The sequence below is a fragment of the Vidua macroura genome, chromosome 3 (genome assembly GCF_024509145.1).
Source record: "Vidua macroura isolate BioBank_ID:100142 chromosome 3, ASM2450914v1, whole genome shotgun sequence".
Classification (NCBI taxonomy): Eukaryota; Metazoa; Chordata; class Aves; order Passeriformes; family Viduidae; genus Vidua; species Vidua macroura.
In genome coordinates, this window is record NC_071573.1 from 59,889,115 (window position 1) to 59,912,346 (window position 23,232).

General features: G+C 37.4%; 1 protein-coding gene across 2 annotated transcripts in view; it reads left to right on the plus strand.

The window, feature by feature from the left end:
- MOXD1 (monooxygenase DBH like 1) overlaps positions 1-23,232 on the plus strand; it is a 49,903-nt gene that overhangs the window by 8,980 nt on the left and 17,691 nt on the right. For both annotated transcript variants that reach the window (XM_053973402.1, XM_053973403.1), the window contains exons 2-4: positions 4,075-4,221; positions 5,632-5,799; positions 6,148-6,231. In XM_053973402.1, the coding sequence (XP_053829377.1) occupies positions 4,075-4,221; positions 5,632-5,799; positions 6,148-6,231 (399 nt within the window). The remainder of the gene's footprint in view (positions 1-4,074; positions 4,222-5,631; positions 5,800-6,147; positions 6,232-23,232) is intronic.

Consider the following 23,232-nt stretch of genomic DNA (forward strand, 5'->3'; position numbering starts at 1 on the left):
TCAGTCTGTGATGACAGCTGGTGGGGCTTTTGGGGTCAGGCTTCCCTCTGCAGCTGTGCTTACACTCTCAAAGGAGAAACCAGCATCTTTTCACATCCTTAAGAAATTACTCTCCTTGACTGTTTGTGGAACAGAAATCAGAAACCATATATACCACAAAATATTTTTTTTTAAGGAGAGTGGCTAATGGTATCTGAAAAACAGTATAATATGATCTGCCTCACATCTGGAAAAGAGCATAAAATGTAATGTCAGGAAGATTTTTCATTCTCCATATGTTGTTTCAACTTTTAGGTAATGTGAGGAAGGAGATACTTAATTATTTGATGGATTGCACAACTTAGTCCAGAGTTCAATATGCCACTTTTTGCAATATTATCAAAGGTAGTACAACAAATTTAAATATTTCACATGTAAACAATTTACATACATAAATCCTGAAACAGACATCTTTGTTATCATGTAGCATGATCAGTAAGACTTCTGAAGCTTTTTTAAACACTTAGTCTTTAAAGAATCAAAGATATCAATACTAGAAAAATATAGTCACTTCATCCTCCTGTTTCACTAATTCTTATACTTCTTCTTATACTTCTGTGAAGCTGATATGTAATTTGAAAACTTTATCTTCACTAAACATATAATATATATTTTTTGTGTATATAAGAAACTGGAGAATCTGGATGCAAGTACGGAATCAGTACATAAATCCATATTGTGGGTTTATCCACACACATGTGAGTGTTTCAGAAATCCAGTTTTCAGGACTTGACAATTATTGTAGATCTGTTGAGACTTCATGAAATTCAGGGGACTTGTATCAGTATAATCTACCCTACAAAAGACACAGGTTTTCTAGCTGACTGTGTGGGGTAGCAAAACCAGATATGTGTAGAAAAAGATTGTACCATGTTAGAGCCTTTTCCTGCTTGTTGGGAAGGATAAACTGTTCCAGTACGAAGCCCATTTTAGAACTTTCTCTAATAGATATCAAAGCACTGTAATGCTGTGGATTAAAACATCCCACTCCTTTCTTTACAGAATTAAATAAGTGAAACTTGTGAATTTGGATGAGCTCTGTGTTATAGTAGTCTGAAAAAGTAGGACCTGAGAAAGTTTCAAATTAAATTTATATTTTCTTAGTTTAGCTGAAGCCCAAATGCCCAGCTTACCCTCTCTGGCCTCTGGTAGATCCATCCTCTGTACTGCCACATTTCAAAGGCTTTCAGAGCTATACAGCTTTCTCCTTTGACTAGACAAAGGAGTGGAGTGTAGGCAGTCCAAATGTGATGATTTTGATTGCATTCTCACCAGGACTTTTGGCAGCAGGACTTTATTTTTATTTTTCTAGTCTGAAAGGAAGCATAGAATATATATAAACGTATGGACATATATCCACATAGATACATCTAACATTTTTTTACTTTTCCAGATATCAGATTTTTCCAAATTGTGGCTGAAAAAGATGTGGCATCATAGATTGTCATTTTTGACAACATTTTGACATTTGTTGTCATTTTTGAAAACCTTTTGTTCATTCTGTTTTGTACACAAACACATTTTAAAGGCTTTTAAGCTCTGATGAGTAAATTCAGCAAAGTCTACATAGTTTGACTTAAAATCTTCTGTGTGAACAGACAGAGATTCATATGGTTCCTGGAAAATGTGGCATTATTTTGTTTTAAAACTGGAAAACAAACCATTTTCATGTGAGAGGTTGAGCAATCAAATTTTGAGTTGTTCAGGGCTTTTTGTTTTTGCTGTTTTTTGTTGTTCTTTCTTTTGTTTTGTGGGATTTTGTTGGTGGCTTTTTTGTGTGGCATAATTTGATTTTATTTTTATGATGAACATCTGGATCATTTTCAACAAAGGAAGTAAAAATAGCATTAGCTACATCTAGCTACCAAATAATTTCAGGTGAAATCACTGAAATCAGCAAGTTCCTGTTCATTTTTGACAGCAGGGGTGGGCAGCCAGTGCCTGAGCAGGCAGCAGTGTGAGTGCCCAGTACAGCTCTCATCCCATGGGGAGCATCTCTGGGGGCCTGGGAATTGGGGCCACCTTCCCCAAAGCATTTGCCAGCAGTCACAAAATGAGCCCCTCATGGTGAGCCAGAGCTGTGACCTGTCTTTGACTGTCATCCAGGTGGGTGAGATAATTACACTGACAACTACATTATCAAGGCATATCTGAGCTTATACCTTAATTACAGAACTTCTTTGCATTATTTTTGTATTCTTGCCTCTGGCTCATGGAAATCAGGACTATATCACAAGGGTTTTTTTTTTTTTCCTGGTTAGAGCTGTCTTCTAGACTTGTGATGAAAGGGTAAAGTTCATCACAAAATATTTGAGTGTGCACAACTTTTCTTCACATTTCTCAGCTTCCCTTCACACTGGTTTCGGGCAGAGACTTTGAGTCTGTTCATATGAGCAAAAGCTGCTCTTGAATTTGTATCCCTCAGTATTTCAAAGTGTGGGTGCATTCACTAAGAATGCCTCCAATTTAAAGTACTATTTAAGCAAAGATAATCACACTTCAATAAAGCTGATGTTCACAAGGTTACTATTCTTGTCCAGGCAAAGGTTTACTAAAAGATGGAAACAGAGATTCCACAGAAGAATGTTTTCAGAGCAGGAAATGTATTATGTATAGGCAATACACTGCCTCTTTCTAAGTTCTGATGCATGGTAAAAGTGGAGGGGTTTGATCCCATAAAGTATCTCTCTTCAAAGAACCACCACAAAACAAGTCTTATTATTTCTGTCTGGAAAACAGCAAATCCAAATTATTTCTCTAAACAAATACAACTCATCAATTCACTTTCTTTCAGGTCCCAGGCCTGTGTTTTGCTCTTTTTAGTAATTATTTTTCCATTTGCCTATTCTCTTCTGTAGGTACTTAATCATCTGTATTTGTAAGAAGTGGTAACAGGAAAAGAAGAGCTCTCTGGTGTCTTGCCCACACACAGATTTCTAGTGTGGAATTAAGTTTAAGATTACAGCTCCTAAATGACCCTTTAGTGAATTAATAAAGTTTATTTTTTTTACTGGCGTCAAAATACTTGGGCATAACCTTTCACTGTTTTTCAGATTAGTTACCTCAACCTTAATGAAAGGGGAAAGCTAGAAATCTCTCCGAAAGTGAACAGAGGTTCAAACAGCTACAAAAATAAATGCCTGCTTGGACCAGACAGTGCTGTATTATTTTGCAAAGACACCACACAATTAATGGTGTCTGCCAGTAGCCTTTTTCGCACGAGAAACACATTGCTTAGTTAAAAGACCCTTCCCCACCCCAAACGAGGCAGAAACAGCCTAAAACTCAAAGGAGGGTGACCTGAGGAGGTGCATCTGAGGCAGTGGCCAGCCCTTCCTAGGTGGCCACGGTGGGAGGAGAGGGAGGGATGGGTCCCAGCTGCACGGGGCTGCAGGAATCCGGGGTGAGGAGGTTAATGACCCGACATTGCTGCCATGCTACTCCTTTGTGCTGGGCCTCTGCAGAACCCTGGATGGGAAACATCTTTCTTACAAACAGCTCCCTTGCCTCTTCCAAACCTCAACCTAATCCCAGCAGCTTTTGTATGAAATGAGCAATTTTCGTGCTAGTTAAGCCGTAGGGTTTCTGGTTCCAGTCAGTGTTCATTCAAGAGGTTTGTTTTTTATGGGAAAGAAAAAAACATAGGAAAAGTTGTGGAAAAAAAGGAGTGACACTATTGTTGATGCAAATATTAAGTTAATTTCATTCTCTCTGTAATTTCTCCTGGAGTTCATGACATCCCAGTTATGATAAATAAAGCTTCTTGGTTGCCGTGTCGAAACTTTATTTCTGCGGTTCCATACAGGCAGCATGTTGCTAAAATTACTTAAGGCATTCTTTAAGCTGTTTATCGAGGAGGGTTGCTTTCTAGGAGATTTTGTATAAAAAATAGTTCAGTCCCACCTCAGATTTATTGTTTGATTCAAAACTGACACTGCAGAATTTTACATGTTTTGAAAAAGGCTTCAGTTCTGGACATCAAGTTTCATTTTTAATATTAGATTTTAATAATGGGCCACCTTTCTTTTATAATAGGATTATTTTACAGATGAAAATAGAGTACTAAAAAAGGACCCTCAACAGGATTACCATCTGGAATATGCCATGGAAAACAGTACACATACAATACTGGCTTTTAGCAGAGAGCTGCACACTTGTGACACAAATGACAAGAGCATAACGGTAAGAGTCTCTGACTGTGTGTAGACAGAGGAAGTAATTAATACAGGATAAATGTATGTGTGGTTATTAAGCTGGTAATTAAAATCTCTTTTTAGTAAAAGGACAGAATTAGAGAAATTCACTTTCCAAAATATCTGTTTGCTCAAATCAACCAGGTAGAATACTTGTGCTAGTTTTATTAAATTATTACATTTAAATTTCAGCTTTCTTTGTTTTTGTACTTTAATACATTATGTTCTGTAATTTGTAGCAAGTGTACACAGGATTGAAATAGATACCTCTGGGCCATCAAGTCCTATATGCCATTGTTATAGCCATTCAAGAGAGGCCAAATTGAGAAATACTTTTAAGATTCTGCACTAACTTGTAATTGATCTTAGAAACAGATTTTTTTTAAAAAAATGGAGAAGATATATTTAAAGGGTCTGTTTGTTTTACTTTATTCAAAACTAAAAGTGAAAAACATTTTGTAGTAAAACTTTCAGTGGTAAAATATTCTTCATGGTAAATTCTTCTGTTGCCCTAGGGATTGCTGTGCTATTTCCTAAACATAATTTTAAATTACATTAAGCTGATGACTTCGGTATTGGTAATGACAGAAAAGTTAGAGAGATTTGCAAGGCTTTCTATGCTTTGGCTTCTTTACTATTTCTTTTTGAAGCATTACTATAGGAGTAAAACACTATATTCAATATCTGTGTTTTTACAATATATGCAATTATAGCATAGGCTGAAAATGCAGGAAGCAAACCCCACCTGTATAAACCACCAGTTTCCCAGGCAGTCAGTGGATCTCTGGTTTGCATACCTGCTCCAAATTCTCAGTATAATTTAGCATTTGGAGACACTTCAGGATTTATTATAGCACGTTGTCTCAAGGGTCATTATTGTAATCTGAGAATGATTTACAGATAACTGATCTGTGCAGTGCCTGTAGATTGATTTTTAAGACGTAAATCTGTTCTGTAATTGAATGTTAATTTTCCATAGTATCTAAGAACAACAATTCACTGAAGGTATTCACATCTTCACAGACCTGAGCCTGGAACATGTCTGGGGGGAAACATTCTGTTGCTGATCAAATAAGTAACATCTCTAGAAAAATGTTTGTAACACATTTAGTTGGTTGCTTCTTTATGAGTCTGTTCTGCCATTTGAAGATACGATTTCAGTTCACAACATTAGGGAAGGAATCTACCAGAGAACAATTTAATTTCTGTTTATTTCTAATTAACCCATTGAGTATAAAATATTATTTATTTCAAAGGCTAAATTGTGTAGGTAGATGGCTGCTCCTGTGGAATACACTGTCATTGTTTAAATACATTTATGTCACAGCTGTTGTAGGAATTATAGGAACTGCGTAAGGAAGATGTTGCTCCTTGTGGACATTTTTCTTTGTTCTTTCAGGAGAGCACAGTGCGGGTAATATGGGCCTACCACCACAAAGATATGGGAGAAGCAGGTCAAAATTACCATGGATCTAATCGTGGTACAAAGAGTCTGCGTTTGCTGAACCCTGAGAGAGAGGAAGTCTCATCTGCCTCTTTGCCATACTTTGACTTGACAAACAAAGACGTAAGTTACTCCATGCTCTGGGTTTCTGTGCAGATGGGAATAAGGTGGTAGCCAAAGCCTTGGACTTACACTACGAGTAGCATGACTTTTATGTATAGATTAAACATAAGGAAGGAATTTGTCACTATGAGGTTGATGAGACATTGGAACGTGCTGCCCAGAGAAGTTGTGGATGCTTCATGCCTGGAAGTTTTCAGGGGACGGGACTTTGAGCAACTTGGTCTAGTGGAAGGTGTCCCTGCCCAAAGAAAGGGAATTGGATCTGGATGACCTCTAAGGCCCCTTCCAACCCAAACCATTCTGTGATTCTATGATAATACCGTATTCATGTCCTTCTTATTAAGACAGGTGCCTGTACCAGACAAGGACACGACATATTGGTGCCAAATGTTTAAGATTCCTGTACAGCATGAAAAGCATCACGTGACAAAGGTGAGTGATTCAGACTCAGAAAATTTAGAGGAATTTAGATAATAATTACACTTCAAATCAGTTCTTGCACTTTTGAAGTTTTTTTCACTGCTTAATGGAGGGAAAACAAGACCTCTTGTCTGCATTTGCAAATATGGATCAAGTGTTTGTCTGTGTGTGCCCAGAACCTTGTTCAGGTGTGCCCTGACAACTGCCCTGAACAGTGACAGACCCTCTTTCTTGCAACTCTTTTCTCCTTCATCCTCTCTCCCCTAAGAAAATAAGGGTGAAAATGATTTCTATCTGTAAATATTTCTGGCAAGGACTATGTAAAATTGTCTAAAAGCATGTTAGATCAAGTTTCTACTTTTATATAGGAATTTAATGAATTTCTTTTAACAGATAGTAATTTTAAATTAAAAAAATAATTAAATGGTGATGTTTGTTCAAATGAAGGGTCAGGTTCTTATTTGATTTCAGTCACCTTTCTTGTGATGACTAATGTGGAGCCAGGTTACATCACATAAGAACACACACCAGTATTTTCAGCAGTTTAAAACCTAAATATTATTTCAAAAAGAGATGAACATTGTCATTTATTTTAAAAATAATGAAAATGTGTGAACAAACATTCATACAGGATCCTAGGTGATTTGAAAACCCACATGCATGAACATGTTTTCCTGTAATGCATTTTATAATTTTTCTTTCTATTGTAAATTGGAAGCTTAAGAGTGCTGAGGGAAAGATGGTTCCCACATTTCTTCCCAAAAGCAATTTACTGAAGACCTTATGAAACAGCAAATTCTTGTTTTTCTAATATGCTGAAGATAGCATAATAAGATAGTTCTGACCCTCATTTTATCTTTCTTTGAACCCGCAAATACATTAAGTGTAGAATTCTCTTTCTTCTGTTTTGTTACAATTGTCAGTCATATTTCTTCAGTGCATTAACTAAGATTGAAATTTTAAGTTAATTCAGAGAACTTTAACATGTGATCTCAATGTCTGTATGATAAATACCTATAATTATTCTGAAATATTGTATGTTTCTGCACTTTATGAGAATGAACAATTGCAAGGCCCAAATTTCTACCTTCAGGTACTTGATTTTTAATCACATTTGAAAATTGTGACAGCTACTTTCACTGTATGAAATGGGGAATTTGTTTATGTTACAATATGTATGTCAAGATCCCTAGTTTTCTTTTTTCAAGTGAGAGACCTTCAAAATGGTAGTATCAGAATCAAGCTTTCCGTGTTAAATTTGCTGGAAGTTGTAGATACTTGCTATTCTGCTAAAAAAGTTCCCCAGAAGTGTTCATTATTTATAATTTCTGAATTTATGTTCTAAATGCTTTGCATGACTGCACATACGGTTGCTCAGTTGTTAAAAAAATAGTGTTTGGTTGAAGCTAAAACAAGATTTTAGCTCAGAAATACACTAGCTGATTTTTCAGAATACTTTTATAGTCTTTATTTTTTGCAATAATATATAAATAATATTAAAGTTTTAGAAATCATATTTTCAAATCAGCATATTTTTTATAAAGTTAAAAATTAGAGTAGAATCCTCAGTGATTTTCCATCTTCAGAAAAGCAAGAAAATTTCATATTGTTGCTAAAAATTTTTAGAGAGAGAAAAATGAATACAGAATGAAAGCAGATTTAAGTAGGAACACTTCCTTAGCCTTTCTTTTCCAGGGCACAACTTATATTTTCCTATAAGTGACATTTATAGATGCCACATAGAGGGTTGATGTGGAATTGTATCTATGTGCTCTTGCAAACTGATTAAACATTTCCTAAAGCCTACTGATTCACAAAGGATGGGGCTTATGGCTACTGGGGAAGATATTAGCTGTGCAAACAGAGCTTGAGTTTCACAAAGGGGAGGGCGGGTAAACTCTTTGCCCTGATCAAACTGTCCGGGTTAGTTAAATACTTACATAGATGTTGATTCTGGATTCCTTCTGTAGCACAGTTTTCACACAAACCTACACATCTAATTTTTACAGACAGAAAAAAAGAGAAAAAGAGGTGTAGATATGGTACAAATTTGACTGTGGCATAATTTACTCTACTTCAGTAATGTACATGTGAGCTGGCTTTGGCCATTTCTGTGCTCCTGTATAATTTTGAGCTGGACTGCTCAGTTTAGCACTTGCTGGACAATGTGTGGCATCAACAGTGTGTATTTAGCTGCACTGATGTATAAACCTGATGGTGATCTGGGGTCTCAAGTTGGTGCATCAGCCACAATTGGAATTTTCTTTCTAAGTTCCACTGTTCTCTGTTATTTCTTCCTTCTTGAAAATTGCTCTGAGCACTTTATAATAAAGTACTTTTTAAATATCAGTTTCATCAGGAAAGCATGATGTTTTAATGAAGGAAACTGAAAAAAATTAGACCTGTCATTAAAAGTAGATGTCAAGACTCTTAATTGTCTCTAGTTAACAAATACCAGATTCTGAATTCAGATTCTGAATTTAAAAGGATTTTTAAATTCTATTAAAGTTGCATTATTTAAAAATATTATGCTTTAAACCAGAATGTATTTAAGGTATTTTCAAACATGTTTTGTAAATACAATCTAATGGTGCCAAAGCTGGGTACCTGATAACATGTGGGTCTTAGGGTTCACTTGCAGTAGTGTTTTAGTTTCTTCTGTTTGCACAAGATGAAGAAATAACTAGTGCAAGAGATCTCAGTATTAATCAAAGATAAATGATGTAAGACCTTAGGTCTTTTCTTTCTCTTTAGATAATATTCATATTACTTTCCAGGAATCAGAGGTAATGGGAAACAGCATATTTTCATAGATCAAGCTGCTCTACATGATACGTAAATTGTGCAACAGATAGGATTGCAATCTTCTGTTCATCTCAGAGGTAGAATAAGGACATGGACAAGTAATTTCTCTTTATGCTGCATTAACCAATGGAGAACAGATCTTCACTGCAAAAAGGGGACACCCAGCCAGGTTTAGAACTTCTCTGTTAAATCTTCTTTTGTTTCACATTTCTTGCAACATTCTCCTCAGAGAAGAGATTGTGTCTTCCTATATGTCCCTACAATGCCTTCTGTTTCTAATGCCTCCAGGAACTTCTGGAGAGACAGCTCATAATAACATGCCTGCTAAGAAATGAAACAGAATAAGAGATCTTCTCAATAGCTGGACATAATAGTGACAATAGTGATACAGAAAACAAGCAAAACCAGGCACTGAGCTCGTTTTGTGGCTCTAATGGTTTATATCACTCCTCAGCTTTAAACTGCACGCCTGGCTGAATTGTGACTCCTTAAAAATTTATTAAACTTCTACAGAATTTCCCCAAGGAACATTTTCTATTAACAGAATCAATTATAATTGGAATAGGTAAATTTTGAAAATAATATAGGCAGAACAGATGAAAGGGCTTGCTTGAAGGTAATAGCAGGCATTCAAATCAGATGTTTGCAGGATGGCCCTGCAGTGGTCCCAGAGTGGTGGACTTTGGCTGCTCTTCACATGGAGAGCACATGGCTGCCTCTCTGCAAACTCCTCCTGCAGCTACGTGTGCATTGACCTGTTCTGCTGCTCTGAGCTTCAGGCAGTGGTGTGTGCCTCAGGCTCACTACCTAAGGGATTTTCACTTTTCTCACAGGCAGAAATTAGCTGGGAACTTTCTCAGAAGTAGGTTTCTTAGAAAAAAAACTTTTCACTTATTAGCCCAGACTTTCTGGCAGTAGGTTTAAGACTATGTCTTGCTGGGATTATTTGCAGTTCTCTGTAAGTGTCATTATTCTGATTGGTCATGAATGTGCCCTTTAATTACATTCGTAAAGAAAATTCTCTGGTTTCACCAACTGCACCTCGGGAAGAAACTCAACTCCAGCAGGACCTCTCAGAAGGAGGGAGGGCAGGATCCACTGGTAGAGCAGACGCACAGGTCCCACACCTACCTTTGCATTAAAATGTTTCTGTCTCCCTGCTAAAGCCATGCTGAGGGCAGGTTCCTGGATGGGGAGAACCCACACAGGCAGAGACACTGCTGCACCAGGCTGGGAGCAGGGCTGACAGAGGTGAACATCCCAGGGAGTACATCCTGAAAAGGGGTCTCTGCAGCATCCTCCCCCTTGTAAATTACCTGGTTTGTCTCTTTCTTTTTGCTCATTCAATTGAAAAAAAAATTATTCAGTGACAGCTGACTGGATCTTTTGAAATCTTGTAATTTTTGTACTGTTTAGGTGTCTGATTTTCATGATTGTCACTGTGTGTGGATCTGTATGTGATGACACGTCTCTCTATTTTGACAAGTTGTAAGACTATTTGCTGAATTTTTTTTTCCTCACTGTGAGCAGGCATCATGAAGATGTTTACGGCAGCAAGACAGTGAAAATCATGAGAAATACTTCCCAGTGTTTCAATAAACACATCTCTTGCTTTATATTCAAAGCTTGTTCGTAACTGCTTTTTCTACTTGTGGTTCTACAGATGCAGCTCTTTTTTATTACTATCTTTAGTTTAGGTTTCAATACTCCATGTCTTCTGTCACTTCAATTTACCTGCCTTGCTTATTCAAATAACTGTTCAAATAATCATTACTCTATCTTCACATTTACATCAGGTCTTCCATGTGCTTGATTGTTTTTTTCTGCTGCAATTGAAATACCTTAAGATACAGTGTTTCTTCTACTGTCTAGATTTTCTGTGAATCCTCTAGACCTGTGGTTTCCCTCTCCACCCGACAAATTGTTTAATGCTGTGTGTAAAAAGAAAATTTAGAGTATATACTGGTGAAAGACTGGTATGGATATCCTGCATGACAGATGTGCCATAATCTATTTGTGTGAAACTTTTCAGCATAGCATGCCTGTGCTAGTTCCAACACTGTAAATTTCTCCCCTATGTTCTCTTAATTTCTTTTAAAAACACTGTGTTTTCCTCAGGAAAACTAGTTCCTCAGGTTTCATTAGTAACAATCCCCTAGTCAAAAACATGTCAAATATTGAATTTTACTTCAAGAGTAGGAAAAACATTTTATCTAAAATGAACCCCAAAACTGGGTAGTATGGTCACTTAGTTGTATCTGCGCGTCTTTTCTCTAAGAATAACTCATTTTTCCTTAGTTCTAAACTTTATAGGTTGTTTCAAAACTAGTATAGACAGAGAAATACCAGCAGAAATGCTGTGATGTGGCTGTGCCCAAGATCATAAAATATTTCTGATTCTGGAAGAGAACATTTTAAATAAGACATCTAGTTTTAGAGGGCATTTGGCATTGGAAAGGAGGATGGTATTTGCATTTTGTAAGCTCTTAGAAGTTTTGGTTCTTGTACAAAGCAGTCCTTCCACATGCATTATTTGCACCTGCTTATGAGAATGGTGTGAGCAGGTCTAGCTCTGCTGAAATGGGGAAGAAGCCCGAAACTGGGGATCAAGCTGTGTGGTCAAAATTCAGTATCTCTTCAGTACAACCCATGAATACTCAGGCAACATATTAAAGACAGTAAATGTTCAGCCATAGAGAGGGGCTTCCTCTCATCTAACTTGACTTATCTATGGGCTTGAACCAGCTGCTTAATTGACCTTACAGTGGCAAAACTCGCTGTTTGTATCATCTTAGAGGAGTTGTCAGAAATGTATGAGCTCAAGCATCTCATGTATGGTTCAATCTCTCCACTGATGGATGAGAGAACCCAGATCACCAACCTGTATTAGGTAAGTAACTCCCAGATGAATGAATCAGGGGAGATACATCCCAGCCAAAAAAGTCAGAGGAGATAAGAGACTGTGATAGAAGCAAAAATTGCAAAATAATACTTTTTAAAAAAATTTGCCTGTGGGGAAAAATGAACTTCTCTCAACCACAGCCCTGTGTAATTTTTTGGCACTAAGCCTATGATGTGACTAGTGAAACAGGATTATGATATAAGTAGGAAAAAAACCCTAATTATTTAGCATTAGCTGAGAAGTGTTACATTAGGCATATTTTTATATCAGCACTAAAGTTTTCCATTGCTGATCTCCTTAGAAGAGGGAGCCTCTTTTCAATTAAAGGCAGGCCTGTATTAGAACACACCAGCAGCTGCCAGTTAATCTTCATGGTCTGTTTCGGGGCAAACTGATAAGGAAGTAAAAACTCCAAAAAACTTGTTGCCAAGGGTAACTGTGCTTTTTGACAGTGGAATGCTTTAGTAATACCAAAGACCCCTGTGTGAAAATACAAAGGGACTCCAGTTTAAGAGACTGATTGATTGGAAGCCAGAAGGGCAGCTTGTAGCCTGCAGTACCTAAATGAGGGCACTGATTTTTAACTTGAGTGATAGCAGACAGTAACTGCTTGTTACTCTCCGGCCTGAACTTTTACATTTTGCTAAATGTGATAACTCTAGCAAATTGCATCATACAGCCTGACATAAACAAATGTTCTATATTTTCTCATGCATTCCCCTACAAAGCAATTTCAGCCCCAGTAAATTAGATTGGCAACCAAACAATCATCTTACACTGCAGAGCTTGTAAGCTATCTGCCCTTTGATCTGCAGGGCTGGCTCTTCGGTGCAAGCCTGAATTGGCCCATTAGGCTTTGCAGAGCTAAAGATCATGTAACTGAACAGGCTGAAAATTAAAAATTTCCCAAGCACTGTCTGAGGAAATAACAGAAATGCATAATTCTCTCATATTCTGCTAAATTATTTCATATGTAAAATTGTTTAAGGTATTATTCCATTCCGTGATCACAGATTAAATGATATATGACCACAGATTTTGCTGTCCTAGGAAACTTTATATTTCTTACATATTTTTATTTTGCAGTAGTCTTCTTTCATTTCACTTGTGTATCTTAACTATAAGAATTCTTAAATTATGCAGTTATTGCTGCATTATTTATTCCATACTTGGCATGCAAAAATAACCTACTTCTGTCATCAGCAAAGTTGAATGTCTAGTTAATTTAATCAATTTTCTTTTTTTTGCTTTCTAAATAAAAACAACATCCATTCATTATGGCAATGTATTGATCATGGTGGTAGGAAAATACGTGTGCTGCGTGACTTTTTGGTTAAATAAAAGTCAGATGACTTCAGCCTTATTTTAAAATGTGACCAAAAGTAAGCATGGAAAAGGGGAAAGTACAATTTTTGTGAAGATCTCTGAGTTTTACCTCCCAGTTCTGAGAGGATTTTTGGGGTGATCTTCAGGAGACCATTGCTATTGGTTAACCCCATTTTGTCTTGTTCGATGTCTTTATTTTTTTTTTCCCTTATCCTTAGCTTTATATATGATTTTAAAGTAAACCTATGACGAGGTGATGAACTGAAAAGATAAGAAAATTGTCTGCAGCCAAACATCCAGCACTTCTTATCATAGCAGTCAACAAAACACTCCAGAGCAGCATTTGGCCTTAGATGAGCAGTTACAAAGCATCTTTTGTGCAAATACCAGAACAGCAGGCTCGTAGGTAGTAAAATCTCTCTTGATGGGGCTTGTGTGGATGGATCACAGAACAAACCTAGCTTGGTTCTACTAGCATCTTGGCATTGTTTCTGAAGATCAACCTTCTAATTCAGACAAATCACATTGTAGCAGCATCTTAAACAAATTTTCAATAAGGCAAATTAAATTGCTCCAATGGTGTTTAAATGGAACAGAACTTTCTATTCCCATCTAATCGAAGTATTTCTCTTCTGTACCAATCTTTTTATCTGCAACCCCAGCTACTGGTGGTAGTTTTCAGAAAATGATAGTATGACTCTCTCCATCTTTGCTTTCACTTGCAGTGTACAGTAGTCACAGCTATTAACAGAGCATAGATCCATAAACTCCACATTAGTAACAGTGGAAAAATAGACAATGATCAGAAAAGGTCTCTCCACCATGTCCACTCATAGCAGACTGTATGCATGGCTATGTTTTGGTGGCAGGGGGGCTACAGGGGTGGCTTCTGTGAGAAGCTGCCAGAAGCTTGCCCGATGTCCAGCAGAGCCAATCCCAGGTAGCTCCAGGATGGACGTTCCACCTGCCATGGTTGGGCCCATCAGAAATAGTGTGAACACCTCTGTTATAACAGATCTAAGAAGAAGAAAAATAAGAGTTATTGTGCAGATGTAATTGTGACTAGTGAATACCAGAGGAGAAGAGAAACAACTATTCAAACCCCAAGGTCAGTGAAGAAATAGGGGAGGAGATGTTCCATGTACTGGAGCTGAGACTCCACTGCAGCCCCTGGTGCAGACCATGGTGAAGCAGCTGTGCCCCTGCAGCCCATGGAGGATCACAAGGAGGCAGAGATCCACCTGCAGCCCCTGGAGGAGTCCATGCTGGAGCAGGTGGATGCCTGAGAGGACACTGTGACCCTGTGGGAAACATGCTGGAGCAGGCTCCAGGCAGGGGCTTGCAGGCCCATGGATAGAGGAGCCCATGCTGGAGCAGGTTTTCTGGTAGGACTTGTCACCCTGTGGAGAAGCTGTGTTGGAGCAGACTGTGCCTGAAGGACTGCATCCTGTGGAAAAGTGACCCACTTTGGAGCAGTTTGTGGAGAACTGTTGCCCATGGAATGGGCTCATATTGGAGAAGCTCATGGAGGACTGTCACCCACGACAGGGACCCCACACTGGAGCAGGAGAAAGACTCCTCTCCCTGAAGAGTGGGAGGAACAAGGTGTGATGAACTGACCATAACCCCCTTTCCCCTTCTTTCTGCACTGCTGACTTTTCCATTACTGTGTCTTAAGTTGCTGGGACTGAAACTGTGTCTGTTTTATGAAGTGCCAATCACAGTTTTGGTTTGTAGATAATTGCTATGGTATAATTTTAACGCAGACTTTAAAAGAACCCTGTAATCTGAAAATAGCCCTTGTTCTGTGACTTCCTGCATGTGTTGATGGGTGATGAAGTCTTGCAAAAGGGTATACCAGGATCTGACTCTGGGTGAGAAAATGTGGAAATAGAATTACTGTGATCATTACTTAACTATTACTTATTACTTATTATTTATTTTGTAAGCCCTCTTATGTTTGTATATCAACCCTGTAAATATAAGTTTTTAGAGGGCTATGAGCAATAGTTCCTGAGTGTTGCTCTGGAGGCTGTCATGTTAAAATCAGGAGCCTTGTGCTTATTTAATCCCCTGCTTTCCCTTCAAACTGAAGGTGCCAGGGTGTGCAGGTCAGTGGCTCCTCTAGGAGCTCAGTATCTGAATGCCTAAGGTTTTTCTCACATATGGTCCTTTTTGGTATCCCCTCACAGAAGTCAGCATGTCATTTTCAGAAAACGTGTTTCCTGGTAGTGTACTTCTGCATGTGCAAAACAAGAAAGGGGCATGCTGTCAGTTCTTATGTGTTCTGTCTTCAGGCAGAGCTGCACGCTCACTCACAAAGCAGGAGGAGAAAAAGTATAATGTTATTTTAGCTGCATGGTTGAGGGGATTGTTTTGCAGTTCTACAATAGAATTAAAACCTCTGCCATCGCGGCCTCAAAGAAAAAAACATTGCTGTGCAAGAATGGTGATTCCATGAAGAAATGGGTGTAGCTTCACTGACTTTATTATTTTTACTCTTCAAATTATATGTTCCTCTTGAATAACTATAAACTGTTTATTGGCTACTCATTTTGGCCTTAGACCTGAAACATATTACTTTATTATGATATTGTTTTCATAAGGAAGTAATTATGTTCATGATTAATTGTCAATTATTCTGCTTGAAATGTGTCAATTGTGCTGAGAATCTATGGCCATCCTGAAGACCACAACCACTGCCAGTGGCTCTGCTGCTTAGGAGTACAATGAGTGTACTGCCAGAATGCATAACCAAAAGAAACATGTTTGTGCTTGACCTGAGCTTTTTATGAGATTGCTCCTCAGGGTTATACTTCTTAACTATTACTAAATGCATTATCTTAAATCTTCAGGCATATGTCAGGCAGAAACAATGTTTTATTGGTATTTCTTTCAGGTATACTTATTTTGGATTTAGTCTAAATGACTGTAGGTCTTTAAAGTCTGAAACTCCTTATGAGTGGCAGAGTTCCAGGTAATTAATTAGGAATAAGAACTTAAGAATGGACATGATGACAGACAGAACAAGAAATCCTCAACCCATCTCTAACTAGTTTTTAAATGTTTGGGCTTATTTTTTATTATGTTTTTTGATTCGTCTTTCTTAATTAAAATATTTAAGTTGTTCTGCAGAAATTCTGGATGTACAGTGTAATTATTAGTAGCACTATATGGGGATAGAAGGATTTATATAAATTTAGATATATAGCCTTCTCTCCAAGCTAAAAGCACAGCAACCATTAAATTTTACCCGAAAGTACATATTCTTTTCCAATAAATATTCTAAAGCTTAAAACAGATGTATGGTAATTACTTATTAATGCTGTGTAGTAATAAAACCTAAATAAGAGCCTTCGTTGAACAACACAGTCACAGAGTAAACAAATCCTTTTTTTACACCAAGAACAGGAAATATCTGTGCTTTGAATAAGATTTTCCATTCCCGTGGTAAGGACCTTTCCTCCTCAGTGATGTTAGAATTTTTATTCTATGTTTAAAAGAATACACAAAACCAGGTAAGCCCAAATGCCAACAATACAGCTTCAATCAATCAATCAATCAATCAATCAATCAGATAACATTGTTATTTCAAATTAAAATTATTATTTGAATCTCACTTTGGGGAAAAATAACCCTCCACACATATTAAGTACAAATCACACAAATTTCAATGCCCTAAATTGCATAGAAGTTTCAGTCTGGAAAACTTCCATCCTCAAAGGAAACCTTGCCTAATCACATTATGAGATTAGGGCTGGGTATGGTTTCTGTTGCCTGGGCCTTTTTCTTGTCTACATCTCTGTTTTTATTTAAATACAAAAATCAAGAGCTGTCACTAAATGCTGAGGTTAGATTTTTCCCCAGCTGGAAGGTACGAAAAATGTGCATGAGAATAATTTGGGTTAACATTTTTACCTTTGAAGGACAATTCAAGTTAAGCAGTAATGTTCCCTGTTGTACCTCAGATGTAATCATCCCTGATGACCATGAGGGAACCAGAAGCAGTGGCTTTGCTCTATGTTGTGCAATTTACTCACCAAAAAATACACCTTTCTAAGTGGCACAGTATAAACTCAGAAGCATTTGGAATAGAGAATGATTTAAAGGGATTTGTTGGAGATGATGACTGAATTTAAGGTCAAGATTGTACAGTGAGGGAAACAGAAATGAGCACTAAGCTGTGTATGTGCAAATGATCTCAGGAAAGATTACAGCAGCTAGTCCACACTAGACCACAGCCAGCTGAGCACTGGAAGTGTCTCTTTCAGCTCTAACTGTTCTGTGGCATTAATTTAATGCTTTCTGACAGATGGGGTAGGGTGGAGGCATGGGGAGGGTGGTCCCTGCCTGACCCCAGAATGCCTTAACTCTGGGCTGAAAGTCTGCAGCAGATTCGTGTCCCAGATGTGACGCTGGTATAGGCAGGCTCTTCTGGTAACATCAGAGTGCTGTTCAGTTGTTAGTGTTAAAATCCTGGTCCGCCCTGCAGTCATGGGCTTCAACATGTACCCCGGCCTAGAGACGTGTTTCCAGCCCTTGTTTTAGCTCAGCATACCTCTGGGTTTTGTGCAAGGAGCAGTGTTAGGCAGCAAATGTCTGGTGGTTTTCTTTCAGAATGTTTATAGGAAAATAAAGCCATATAACTGAGATTTTTTTAATGGAATATGTAGATTATTTTTCTGAAAAACACCTAACTTTATAAAGCAAAATATTTTAAGTATTTGCTTTTCTGAAGAAAAATCTAAACCCCTAAATAAGATGTTTTAGATAAATATTTGATCATTTTGCAATTACATTTTAAAAAAACTCAGAAAAAATCTTGGTGAATTCTAATGAGAAGAAATCATGTCACCCTTTGAAAAAGTTTTCTAAGTCAGATAATTTTTAATATATATGCTTGGTACACGTCTTCAAAAGAAGTACAAAGACCAAACTAATTGGTAAGAATGTAATAGTTCCTCCTGATGAGGAGTACAATAAGCAGAGACCCTATAACCTGGTCTTCTGTGAAAATTTTCAAGTTAAATCAGTCAGTACGCAGTTTCATAGCCATCACTTTTTGCTCTGAGTTAATCAGAGACATGGCAAGTTCATCTAAATGAATTAACCAACCACAGACTAGAAACTCTCTTAGATGTAGCAGTGCTAGTATAAAAATAAAATTTTTAGTCTCTATTTTGAGACTGAAAAACTACATTTTCTTCAATGTGTCACCACTGTCTATCTACACAATGTGCTGTGTTGTGCAAGGCTGCAGCCTTATTCAGAATCATTTGAGTGGCAATATATTGCACCATCGTGTCTTTAAAATGTAAGATGAATTTGGAACTACGTTTTTGAGCCAGAAAAAAACCAAATCATTATTTTCTTTGATACTTTAGTGTAGAAACATTGCTGAAAGCAGGTCAGAAACACGTTGCTATTTCCATATATAAAAATAAAATCAGGTTTTTTGTTTCTGACATTTGGTGGGCTGTATTTTCTAAATAGGGACACTATGGTGAGACTATGGATATATTTTAATAACTTTCATCATTTGCACAAGCAGGCATAAAGAACAAACCATGTTTATTACCATCAGAGAAATCAGACCAAATAAAAAGGCAGAAAAACAGGAATAAGCAAGAAAGACTCTAGGTTTCTGGACATGTTTTTAACTTGTAGGAAATTTAACTTCTTGGACCACTTTGAACTGTTTGCATTTTCCTCCTGTTTAATACATCAAACATTAGTATCTTGACCCTGTTTATCATCAGCTTGAGATGCAAGGCACTGTTATGTTAAAATTTTGGCTTCTTTTATAAGGAAAAAAACCCCAAAACATATGACAGTGTTCAGACTGTGCAATAGATAAAGTGATAATAGGAAAAAAAGAAGAGAGGAAGAAAAACTGAGGATGAGTAAGGCAGCCCGGGCAGATATAAACATTTTCTTTGTTCATGTGATATCAGCCTGTTGACTAAAACAAGGCTTCTGTCGAAATGAGAGGTGAACAGCACACATGTCATCTGGCTTAACATTATAATGACTAGAATTTTTTTTATTTTGTATTTTTTGAAAGTCAGCATTTTCACAAGTCCTAAGAGATTCAGTACCATGAAGGGAGCTCTCTAAAACCTCTCAGCCTACCTGATGAGTACAAACCAAGCACCATGACCATAACTCATACTTTTGGTTGCAGAAGTCAGTGCCTTCACTTACATTTGAATGTGATATATTTTAAATACCTCCTTCCTTGGGAGCCTTGATTTGAGGTGCTGGGGGTTTATATTACATCTATTATTTTTTACCTCTGTTAGTGGGAGTCAGGTTCATGTATGTCAGTGTACACAGTTTGAAAGAGTTTTTGGCTAAGCTTTCAAGAAGGGTGGAGAGGAAGAAGCAGAAAGCAAATGATCATGAATAATAAATAATGATCTTCGTCCTGCAGGTTTCATGAGAAACACGAGATGTTGTGCCTTTTTGCATGCACTTATGTTTTTGCAATCCCAAACTCTTTGGGCATTTTGATGTAGAGTGGATGTAGGGCTCTTGTTCTCCATGCCTCTGGCAGTTAGGAAATGTCAAGCAGAAAATGCACTTTGCCTGCAGGGGAAGAAGTCATGGAGGTGCCTGGTGGTGCAGTATCTCTGCAGGCTTATTCATAACACGGCAAAGAGATGAACCCTGACAGCTGGGTCTTCCTTGCACGTCAGCAACAGTGAAAATTCCACAGATGATCCTCAAAGAATGAGGTAAAATGGGGAAGATAGGTAGTACTATGCACATTCCATTTTAGTCTCCTTTAAGTTTCTTTCTTTACTTCTTTGGCGAACAAGAGGTTGGTAGGAAGTGGCAAGAACAGAGGAAAGAAATACGTTTCAAAGTCACAGGTTTCTTCATAATTAATGAAAATGAAAGGTGGATTCCCATTTTCACTACATCCCATCTAAATTACTCAATTATTGTTTATCTTATTGCTTGGCTCCAAGTGTCATTTTAGAGTCCCCTTGTAGTAAGAGACAGAGCAAACAAGGCTGTGTATAAACAAGAATCGAAATAAAAAATTAGCTGTTCACTTAAATCTGCGAAGTTCAATGACTACTGTGTACCATGACTGTTTTTATCACTTTTTTTGTGTGTATTTCACTCCTTTGCCCAGGCATGCCACTTCAAATTATTTTCTTTCCATAAATATCCTAAATGTTGCACAAATTAACAAAATGGTCATGGTGACTCTTCAGGGCTGGTCCGCTATCATTTTGACTGGAGACCAGGAAAAGTAGAGCTCTGAAAATTGTGTTATCATTCATTGAGGCTACAAGTACTCTGGTAAACAGGCCACCCTGACTAGATACTTAATTATAGATACTTACTTTAGCAGCTAATTTTAGACCTAGGACTACTTATGTGCACTTCTGAATGCACTGATTTCCTGAATTTGGCCCTTTATTTGAAAACCTCAGTTGTTGTTCATCATTACTTGTAAGGCTGGCCAGAAAACAAGATTTTGTATATTTGAGAAAAAAATAAGGTTTGGAAATTTCTTTTTGGCCCTTTATTTGAAAACCTCAATTGTTGTTCATCATTACTTGTAAGGCTGGCCAGAAAACAAGATTTTGTATATTTGAGAAAAAAATGAGGTTTGGAAATTTCTTTTTGGCTTGGAGCAAAGTAATCTGTACAGCTGTACTTTATGGAAAGTCAGAGAGGAAGTATGAGGCAGCCTAAATAACCAAACTTTTCTGTAAGCTAAAATGACCAATAGCTGAGTAAATAGGGCAGAACTCACCTGGGATATAGAATGGCATATTTGAACCCCTGCTCCATTTAAACAATGCAATAGAGTATGGGACTGTATTTTTAAATTTTCTTTTCTGCTGAAGTTATCTTAGTAAGTAAATACAGTTAGTTATTCTTCAGATCAGAGAAGTGTCTAAGGGCTCTGTTCCTCTTCCTTCTCTTGTTTAATTTAGCAGTAATGCTGTGAGCCTTTAAAATATTTCCATGCATTTTGGAACAATGCAGGATTAATGAAATTTTCCTAAGTTTTTATAAAATAGAATTTTGACCTCTCTAATATTTTCTTTCTTTTTTATTTATATGCTATTTAAAAAGGGAGAAATTATCTTTAACCAGGTTGTAGTAAAAATGTGTGAAAAGTAACTTTACTGCTGCTCTTCATTACTTATTTCTGCATCTGAAGAATGTAAGTTTGCATTGGAAAGATGTGTAAGGATTTGTTATAGTTTTTGTTTTTCTTTTCTTCACTAAAGAAAGCCGAACAAAAACTGCTTTTTGAAGTGCTGTAATTGTTTAGGTAACTGACACTAAAAACCAATGACAGGATGTGAGTTTCTAATTTTGGTGATGTCCCATTGTTTTGAGGGGAAGCTGGTTTTGAAGTAGTGATTGTAAGCACAGCAGGTGCTGGGATCTTGTAGCAGCAGGCGGAACTATCACATGTTGGGACAAAAGTTCTCTCTTTTCTTGGTAGATATAGGGATAATATTCCCATAACCATTTCCTTGACTAACATATACAGTATGCAGAGTTTCAAAAATCTTGAGGTACATTCTGGTATTTAATGTATAAGCTGCCATGTTATGACTGTGTTTGGGCTTTGCAGTACTTGGATACATGTGCAAGTGTGTGATGGATAAGAGGGAAGAAGCAACATCAAGCTGCAATGGATTTCTGAATCTTTGTCATTCAGTCTGATCTATTGGGGAATACATTCTTATTTCATGGAAAAGCTGATTCATCTTCTTCAAAAATACCTTTTACTTCCACAGTGCAGTAATTCTCAGTGGTGGTAATGCTAACTGAAACAGGGATTACTGTTTCAGGGATTACTGAGAACAGTATGATCCCCTATGGAGTATTTCAGTCTTGCCTCCAGAACAAAACTTTGGTGCATCTGAATCAATTGGCATCCTTCCACTGATTTCTAAGTGTAGTGAAGTGGATTGTGCTCTTCTTGGGTGGACATGCAGGTATTCAGCAGCATCTGACCTCTCCAAGAGCCCATCTCCAATGTACTTTGCAGATGCATGTCAGCAATGGTGGCCTTGATGCACACAGGCTCTGGCTGCTGCCTCCTGCCCTTCCTCTTTTGTAATTGATCTAGTGGTTTGAACAAAATGAAGAGAGAGAAATTGTGTTGACAATATTGTAATAATATAATAAACTGCTCCTGCTTACCCTGTTCCTGTCCTCCAGCAGCACATGAATGTGCCTGCAAAATGAAATGGATTCAAACTTAGGATGCATATATATTCTTTTCCTGTTTAAAAAGTAACCTTCTCTTTCCTAATACTGAAATGCAATACTGCATGGCATCCTGAAGATGCACTGTCAAAGCTTTACTTTTCTTGTGAAAATATTAATCTATATCTTATTGAACTTCAAGGTAGAGGTGATAGAATGGGATGAAATCTTTGAAAGGAAAAGCAAGGGTAAACTCCTTTCATTTTAATATTGTCCTCTATATGCTGATATTTTGTGGAATACGATCATTCTGAAATGCAAAATAATTCTTTTCAGAAGTATTCATATTTACCCCAGGGACATCATCTCTGACAGAGATGATTTAACATCACCCATCCAAACAGAGAGTGAACACTTACATGGAAATTAAATCATTTTAGCCTATGCAGAAGTTCTGTGGTGTAATTATACTGGGGGGCACTGGAGCACCACTGAGAGCCCTCCAGCTCATCACTGCCATAAACAGGCTGGAGCACCCAACCTCTCAAGAATGACTTCATGTTAATAAAATCTTTACAACTGACCAGATTAAAAAAAAAATCTAATTTCTTGTAGATGTCAAAAAAATTTGAAATTCCATTTTGAGCTGCTGAGGAATGTGGAGTAAACCTCTAGGCTCACCCTAGATACACAGAATTTATGGGCAGATGTAATTTGAAATAGTACAAAAGAGGCAGAAACAGGGATGGAAACCTGAGTAGTTCAGACACCAAGCTGGTTCAGCAAAA